The following is a 9,548-nucleotide window of genomic DNA, read 5'->3' as shown; positions in this document are numbered from 1 at the left end:
GCAGGTAAATTGTGAGCATCAGAAACCCGGTGGTTTGCTTCAGAAGTTGGAGATTCCTGAGTGGAAGTGGGAGCGTATCACTATGGATTTCGTTGTTGGACTCCCACAGACTCAGAAGAATTTCGATACGGTTTGGGTCATTGTGGACAGGCTGACAAAGTCAGCGCATTTCATTCTTGTGGCAGTTACTTATTCTTCAGAGTGGTTGGCAGAGATTTATATCCGTGAGATCGTCCGTCTTCACGGTCTTCCCGTGTCTATCATTTCTGATCGAGGTACGCAGTTCACCTCGCACTTCTAGAGGGCAATACATCGTGAGTTGGGCATGCGGGTTGAGCTAAGCACAACATTTCATCCTTAGACGGATGGGCAGTCCGAGCGCACTATTCAAATATTGGAGGATATGCTCTGCGCTTGTGTTATAGACTTCGGAGGTTCGTGGGATCAGTTCTTGCGGCTAGCAGAGTTAGCCTACAACAACAATTATCAGTCGAGCATTCAGATGGCTCCCTATGAGGATTATATGGTAGGCGGTGCCGGTCGCCAGTAGGATGGTTCGAGCCGGGGGAGGCTCGGTTGTTGGGTACAGACTTGGTACATTATTCCTTGGATAAGGTCAAGATTATTCAGGATCAACTTCGCACAACTCATTCCAGGCAGAAGAGTTATGCCGACCGTAGAGCTCGTGATGTTGCATTCATGGTCAGAGAGAGAGTGTTGCTCCGGGTATCACCTATGAAGGGTGTGATGAGGTTCAGAAAGAAGGGCAAGTTGAGCCCTAGGTATATCGGGCCTTTTGAGATTCTTGAGCGGGTGGGAGAGGTGGCTTACAAGCTCGCGTTGCCACCTGGTTTATCAGCAGTTCATCCGGTGTTTCATGCGTCCATGCTCCGGAAGTATCACGGTGATCCATCCCATGTGTTAGATTTTAGCACCGTCTAGTTGGACAAGGATTGGACCTATGAGGAGGAGCCGGTGGCTATTCTAGCCCGGCAGGTTCGTCAGTTGAGATCGAAGAGTTATCCTTTAGTTCGAGTGCAGTGGAGAGGTCAGCCCGTTGAGGCAGCTACCTGGGAGTTCGAGTCGGACATGCGGAGTAGATATCCCCACCTTTTCACCAGTTCAGGTACTTTTCTATGTCCGTTCGAGGACGAACAGTTATTTTAGAGGTGGAGAATATGATGACCCGATAGGTCATCTCATGTTTTCAAACCTAATTCTGTGATTCGAAGCCTTAAAAATCATATTTAGCCTTCCTCAATTTGCGTGCGCAGTCTAAGCGTCTTTCTAGAAAGCTTTTATATTAAAAACTGATAAAAATAAGAAATTTTGCCTAAAAACTTCATTTGAGTTGACTTCGGTCAATATTTTTGGTAAACAGACCCGAATTTGTGAGATGGTCCCGGTGGGTCCATATCGTGATTTGGGACTTGGCCGTATGCCCAGAATCAAAATCGGAAGTCCCTAACCCGAGATATTGGACTTTGTTGAAATTTGAAAGTTAAAGCCTAAATGAATTTGAAATGTTGATAATTGTTTGACTTTTTGGATATCGGGTTCGTATTTTGGTTTTGGACCCGGTATAGGTCCAATACCATATTTATGACTTGTCTGTGAAATTTAGTGAGAAACGGAGTTGGTTTGACGTGATTCAGACGTCCGGTTGTGAAAATAGAAGTTTTAAAGTTTTCTTGAAAATTTCATGTGATTTGGTGTTCAATTCGTAGTTCTAGATATTAATTCGGTGATTTGATCGCACGAGCAAGTTCGTATAATATTTTTAGACTAGTGTGGCCTTTTGGTTAGAGCCTCGAGGGCTCGGGTGAGTTTCGGATAGGCTACGGAGTGAAAATAGGACTTAGAGCATTGCTGGTTCTACAACTGGTGTCTGATCTCGCATTTGCGAAATCAGTGTTCGCATTTGCGAGCAAATTCTTCGCATTTCCGAAGAGTACCTGGGCCAACCTTAACTCGCATTTGCGATCTAGAGGTCGCATTTGCGGGGAGCCAGTGATCGCATTTGCGGTCAAGTCTTCGCATTTGCGAAGAGGAGCTGGGTCAGTTAGTGGCCGCAATTGCGGATTGGTCAGTGTTCGCATTTGCAAACTTTTCATCGCAAATGTGATGATTGCAGAGGTGTGGGAGTCTTTGCAATTGCGATGGATTTCTTGCATTTGCAGGCTTCGCATTTGCGAAGCCCAGGTCGCAAATGCGACATCTGCAGCTGGACAAAATATGACTTAGATGGGATTTTTTATTCAGTCTCCAAATTTTCAAACCTAGAAACATAAGAGGCGATTTCCAAAGAACTTTTCTTCCCCAAATCATTGGCATGTGATTCTAAACTAGTTTCTTTCAATCTTCCACTACATTTCACAAGTTTTCAACCTAAAATCTAGAGTTTTCATGGTGGAATTGGGGGGTATTAGGTAGAAACTAGGGATTTGGTAAATTGGGGATTTAGACCTCAAATTAAGGTATCCATTTATATAACCGGGCTTGGGGGTGAATGGGTATTCGAGTTTTGGTTCGAATTTCGGGTTTGGACCAAGCGGCCCCAGGTGTTGACTTTTGTTGACTTTTCAATATTGACCTAAATTGAATTCTTTGCAATTGTGGGTAGTTCCTAAGGCTTAATTTGAATCGTTTGGTTGGTAATTTTCTAGATTCTATTAGTTCGGAGGCTTGTTTGAAAGGAAAAGCCGTGGTTGAGCTTTGAGTTCGGCCATTAGAGCGAGGTAAGTGTCGTGGTTAACCTTGGCTTGAGGGATTAGGACTTATTTGTCTATTTGCTACGTGTTTAGATGTTGGGTACAACGTATAGGTGAGGTGACGAGTACCTATACGTTGTTGTCAGGTTATAGCATGCGGGTGAGTCTTATTCTTGTAATTGTTGCTTTCCTTGATCATATTATTCATGCTTAGACTAGTTAATCGTTAAGGTCATCGTTCTTATCATGTTTACGGAATTTTGTAATAATTGAGTATTGATTCAAAGTTGAAGTTGGTATTGTGAAACCAAATGTTGAAGTAAGACTTGTCCTTGTTATTTCAATCTCCCTGTTGTCATTGTTCATTGCTTTATGGTGAAGGAGAGTGTTAATGCACGAAGGGTGATGCCGTGCCACCTTGTGAGTGTTAATGCACGAAGGGTGATGCCGTGCCATATTGTGAGTGTTAATGCACGAAGGGTGATGCCGTGCAATGTTACGAGAGAGTTAATGCACGAACGGTGATGCCGTGTCGTTTCTATTGGTTCATATGGTGAGGTTGAGAGTAAAAGCACGAAGGGTGATGCCGTGCATTTTTCTTTACTTTGTTCACTTGTTCTTATTTTCTCAAGGTATATTGGTTGATCAAGTTCTCATTACTGCTGTGATTCTTTATTTTGTGACCCCTCAGCATGTCCCCCTCCCGATATTGCTTGTCTAGCTTTTACTTGCCGTTATCTTTGTACATATACTATTAAATTGCACAGGTTTATTTGTAGGTGTCTTGTCATAGCCTCGTCACTACTTCGCCGAGGTTAGACTCGACACTTACCAGTACATGGGGTCGGTTGTACTGATACTGCACTCTGCACTTCCTGTGCAGATTTTGGTATTGGTCCCAGCTGATCGAGAGGCGTAGCAGCTCGGACTGGTTCATCGGAGACTCAAGGTAGATCTGTCGACGTTCGCAGACCTTGAAGTCCCCGCCTATCTTTTCTGTTTTTACTGTTTCTTTCATTTAAACAGTTGTATTCCTTTCAGACTTTTATTTGTAGTAAATCTTAAAAGTTCGTGAATTGTGACTCAAGATCCGGGTGGTAGTAAATATTGAAGTTTTTATATTATTCCGCACTCGCTGTATTTCATTTTAGCTTATTTGCTGTTATATACTGAATTGAGCAAGGATTGGCTCAATAATTCTCTAACGTCGGCTTGCCTAGCAAGTGGAATGTTAGGCGCCATCACGGTCCCGACGGTGGGAATGCCGGGTCGTGACAGGAGTGGTCGGCGACGAAGAATACAAAAGAAGTTCGTGGGGAGATTCTGAAACAGAATTAACTAAAGATAGATTTTTCTATAGCTTTCCACGTGTTGCATATTGGTTCGCCCTATTTGCCAAGTCATCGCGTGTGAAAGACACGCATATTTTTGTTCAGAATTCAGTTCAAGTGTCTAATAGACACACTTTAATTTGAGTTCAAGTGTTCAATAGGAACAACCTCTAGTTTAGGTGTCTAAATGAAAAACTATGATAAGTTTTAGGGGTTGTCTATGTATCCAGCCTTTTAAAAAATACATATAGGAGTAAGAATTCAATTACGAACAAGACAATTGTAGACAATTGTGCGCGAGATGTAATGTGTCTGAGAAAAAGCTTTATTCACATTTATTTATACCACTTTTAATGTATACTTTATGTGTGTTTTGCATACATTGTTATCACTTAACTGTAGTTATTACGGTAAATCAACATGTTTTTGCATATAAAATTTAATAATTTACGTGAATAAGAATTATTTAATACTCATTTATAATTTTTAATAATTTACGCGAATAAGATTTATTTAATACTCATTTGTGTAATATAGTGGCATCACTTACCATACCTAAAAGTATAAAAGTTAACAAATTAAAACAATATAATGGGAACACTTAAAATTTAAAACAAGGATTTGCGATCAAGAAGAAAAACACAAAATGTTAAACGATAACATAAAAGGGGCAGCCCGGTGCACTAAGCTCCCGGTATACACGGGGTTCGGGAAGGGCCGAACCATAAGGGTCTATTGTCACAACCTTACCCGCATTACTCCAAGAGACTGTTTCTACGGCTCGATTCCATGACCTTCTGGTCACATGACAACAACTTTACCAGTTACGCCAAGGCTCCCCTTTAAACGATAACATACAAAAGTAAAATTTGTGATTGTTTGATTTTACCCCTAAAGTTAAGTTAACAAAAAGTTAGTGCATGAACAGCATGTAGAATAAAATCTTCCCATAAGTTATGCTAAAAGTTACTGAACAATTATCTTTTTCTTGGGTTATGTTCATGCCTTGAACTTGGTCCTGCAAGGAAGTCCCTCCACTCCACATTACTCATCAGAAAAGGGGCTTATCTTAATATAGTCTCCTCACACTGAGGAGCTATGTAGTGGTACAGCTTCTTAATGCTAATATATCAGCTAGAAGAAGTACGATCCTGTCATATCCTCTCCTCGCACTTGCCCCTTGCTAATGATTTGATGATAAATGTAACCCCCATGCAAATGAAATGTCCAAAAGTAAGGAGGTAAATGAGCTGTACAGCTTCGCCAGCTATTCTTTCTGCCAGAGATACAAAGTCATTCTTGGAATTGTTGAAGCCAATTGGAGTACATTTCTTCATGTTCATCAACCATGCCACCACCATACTCAGTCCTGTCAAGCTATTAGTTCTTGTTCGATTGAAAGCATCAATACTAACTATGATCCCTCCTGCAGGTGAGGAGACCACTAGATTGAGAGGTAGAATTGCTATGATTCATGTTCTCAATCTATAAAGTTTTCACCTGAACATAATCAGAAAACAGCAGTTGCAGCCACGAGAGTGTGCAATGTTCCTTTCACAAGGACCATAAGATTCTAGATGATTAGGTGCTCATGATCATCTACCTGGATAACTTCCGTTTGGTGACAGTGACTCTGTAAAACAGGTAAATGAGCGTCCATCAGCATCTACTAGAGTACTAAAAACACCAGATTTTATTAAATAGTTAGTTTCCTAACATTCACAAAAAAAGAAAAGAAAAAAAAGAATGATAATTGGACATACACCTAAATGTAAAAGTTCATGCAAGTAAAGGAAACGACTAGGTTCTGCCCCTCCATCAAATCCTTGACATTCTTTTTTTATGTCGGTGGTGTCCAGCCCGGCTTTCACACCTTGACTATTCTGTCGGTACCTGCTATCTTCCACCAGTACAGGTACCGCGTAACTCTATGAACCAAGGCTTAAGCAGATTGGAAGAAATCACCTAGTGTTTTCTTCTCCTGCTGAGAGTTAAACCTGACCTCATGGTTCTCCTCCTACTTCATTGGGTCACACCTTTAGGTGCCCCATCAAATCCTCAACACTAGAGAGGCTTTAAAGTGGGATACCCTTGTTCAGACAAAACTTATGTAAAGTGGATTATGTTGGTTACTTGGTTAGTCTTCTGTGATCAAGATGAAACTTCAAAGTATATAGCTTTCTTTACTGGAAAAAGATTCACCTGTTATGATCTTTTTGTCTCTCATGACTACAATAATTCTTTCACATTTAGTTTTGAAGCCCCTTTATATAGTAGGGACTTACAAAAGAAAAAGCTCTCCTAATGAATCACCTTAGAAATTGGGTGTAGGGCTTAATGGAAGTCTAACATGCTCCCCTCGTCACATAATTCTCTAAATTACACTAGAGCTGTCGTAAACTTAAACATCTAAAATTTAGAGTATGTACTGAAGCAATTTGCCCTCAAAATATCTCCGGTTCCTTTCTTTCCATGAAGTCCAATATACACATGCTGGAATTCTTCTCTATATTTCTCTGTTCCTTAATGAGCTACTTTAATTTGACGACAGGTTTTCTCTTTTTTCCATTACAGAAAAAAGATTGGAAGAAAGTGCTCTTACTGTTATAGAAGTGGTGCTAAGACAAAAAAGTTGTGCCAACTAGCTAAATTTTAGAATCCGAAGAATCTAAGAATGATAAAAACTCTCTCAAAGAAGAAAAAAGTAGAGAATTGTATCTTATAACAATAACCAAAGTCACTCACCACACATCATTGTTGGCAAGAGGACTGACGGTATGCAAGTGCCTTCTAAACCATGGCTGCCATAAGAATCTGACCCGGTGGTGTTATAAGATGTAGCTGATGGCCCTTTGCTTATCATCATCTTGGGGGAGGCATTGCCCAGAGTCCAGCTAGCTTACATAGCTTGTGAACACATCAAGTGCTCAGACGAGAAAAGGATTTTAACCAGCTTCTTGTTGTAAAGTCGTTATGTTGAGATAGCAGATACTCCTATACGCTTCTCCCTAATATATTTCTTATACATGTTGAGGTCTAAAAGAACCAAGATTTTTAACTACTTTTTCCACCATTGTGAACCAAACACTTGCTTTAGAGAAGGCATCTTAGATCCTAACCAGTTACATCCTTTACCAAAATTCTCCACATGAACATGATCCATTAGTAAAATGATGAAAACGATTAACGTCTCTGACAACTATTTCCCTCCCTGTTATTTTTGAAGCAAACTTCATAAAAGAATGACAGTCCCCACAGATCCTGAGGTTCTTCATAATTCTTATAGGAGCATTTGAGGGCAAACACATCAACCCAAATGTAAAAGCAAGTTTCTCACTATGATGCCTCAGAAGCTCATGTTTTCTGCTCTCATCCACATCGTGCAGGTCATGTTCAGCTTTACCTTTGTAACCTAACTTCTCCATATCTACCAACAACTCATCCAATCTTGAATAAACCTCTGCAATGCTTGGATGATTTCTCTCCCCGACCATGAATGTGTGAACCTTGTCTTTTATCTGTATCCAACTCTTGCCTCTTTCTTTCTTTGCTTCACTGTCTTTAAGAAGCTTTCTTGTTGATGCAACATCGCCCCACCTTCTCTTGGAAGCATATATGTTTGAAAGCAAGACATGGTTCCCAGCATTATTGGGCTCGAGCTCAAACAGATGTTTAGCAGCAATTTCAGCCACCTCAACATTTCCATGGACCCTGCAAGAAGCCAAGACAGAACCCCACATCGAAGGAGTTGCAGCAAAGGGCATATTTTCTATTAAATCCTTAGCTTCTTCAACCAGGCCTTTTCTACCAAGAATGTCAACCATACATGAATAATGATATACATTGGGAGATAAGTTATGCTCTTTCTTCATCTTGTCAAAATATATCCGCCCCTTGTCAACCAAACCCATGTGGCCACAAGCAGATAGAACCGACACATAAGTCACTTCAGTCGGGTAAAATCCTGCTAACTGCATTTTCTCAAACAATGTCATAGCCTCTAAAGGCCGCGCATTTCTAGCAAAGCCAGAAATCATTGAATTCCATATTACAGCATTCTTCACCTCAGCATTTGAGAACACAATATAGGCTTCGTCAATACATCCACATCTTGCATATAAGTCTACAAGAGAGGAAGCCACGTAAACATTGGCACCAAAACCAGTTTTCCGGACTATAGCATGCACCTGGTTCCCTTCTAACAAAGCAGCCAATGCAGCACAAGCAGATATAATAGAAGAAAGCGTAAATTGGTTATGCTCGACCCCCGACTTTTGTAGCCTGTGAAAAAACATTATAGCCTCCTCATATAGCTCATTTTGGACATACCCAGCAACCATTGAACTCCAAGTAACATCATTCCTCTCAGGCATGGAATCAAAAACCCGAAAAGCATCGTTCATCAACCCGCATTTAGCATAAACATCAAGCAAAGCAGTAGAAACATAAACATTTGATTCCAGTGATACCTTCAGTGCAAAAGCATGCAATTGTTTGCTTTCCAAAACAGCAAATTTGGCAGCACAAGCACAAAGAACACCTGAAACTGTGAACCCACTAAACTGCGTCCCTTCCCTTTGCATTTGAACGAAAAGATGGAGAACTTCTTCTCCATCTTTTTTCTGGATATACGAACCCATCAGGGTGTTCCAAGAAACAAGAGTTCTATGAGGCATTTCGTCGAACACTTTACGAGCAAAATCAACAGAGCCGCATTTTGAATACATATTTATGAGCATGTTTGTTGTCAATGTATCTGCTTCATATCCAAACTTTATGATCTGGGAATGCACAGATTTTCCATTCATTGCAGCCCTGTCCTTGGCGCATTCTTGTACTGCACGGTGCAAAAACGGTAGAATATTTGTATCTTTGCATTTCCAAACGTTGTCGAATTCTTCTTCCTCAGCTGCTTTCTGAAGTGTAACGTCCGCGACTGAGGATAAATTTCTCCTGTGAGCATAAAAATATGGACTGAAAATCTTGCATCTTCGTAAGGCTTTCATTTCATGCCTTCACCCAAAAAGCTCAAAGCATACCTGGAGTACCTCGTATTACGAGGGACAAAGTTTGAATCAGACGAAATACTTTATTCGCACTAATTAAATCAAATAATTTAAGCTAAAACAAAATAGCCCTTCAAACTTGGCCCTATATGTCAGTTAGACAATCAAACTAGTTAGTGATATATACATTTTTGATTGGCAAAAGTAGGGTGTTCGCGATTTGGTATGGTGTCACTAACTAATTTATTTCTTGAACATGCCAGCCGCAAGCGTAAAATCTCCCCTCGTCCAAAAATTGTACCGCGTTTCGTTTTAGAACTATATAACACATCACACCATTTGTCAAGATTTTTTTGTTACTTCTTTCAAATTTGAATACCCTTGCTAAATTCCTAGCTTCGCCACTGTGGTATGGGTTAGGTCAAAACTAATAAATACGTATTTGTATTGAGAAATTTACTAAATACGTATATTTATAACACAACTCTTAAAATATAATA

General features: G+C 40.4%; 1 protein-coding gene across 1 annotated transcript; it reads right to left on the bottom strand.

The window, feature by feature from the left end:
- Positions 1-4,674: 4,674 nt before the first annotated feature.
- On the bottom strand, positions 4,675-9,324 carry LOC109239617 (pentatricopeptide repeat-containing protein At5g04780). The gene is made up of 2 exons (XM_019406204.1): positions 6,788-9,324; positions 4,675-5,675 (listed from the first exon to the last, which is right to left on the bottom strand). Exon 1 carries the CDS (start codon positions 9,046-9,048, stop codon positions 7,174-7,176), a length of 1,875 nt encoding a protein of 624 aa, XP_019261749.1. The 5' UTR covers positions 9,049-9,324; the 3' UTR covers positions 4,675-5,675; positions 6,788-7,173.
- Positions 9,325-9,548: the final 224 nt, after the last annotated feature.

This window comes from Nicotiana attenuata, unplaced genomic scaffold (genome assembly GCF_001879085.1).
Source record: "Nicotiana attenuata strain UT unplaced genomic scaffold, NIATTr2, whole genome shotgun sequence".
Taxonomy (NCBI): domain Eukaryota; kingdom Viridiplantae; phylum Streptophyta; class Magnoliopsida; order Solanales; family Solanaceae; genus Nicotiana; species Nicotiana attenuata.
This window is presented reverse-complemented; position numbering and strand designations above follow the sequence as displayed.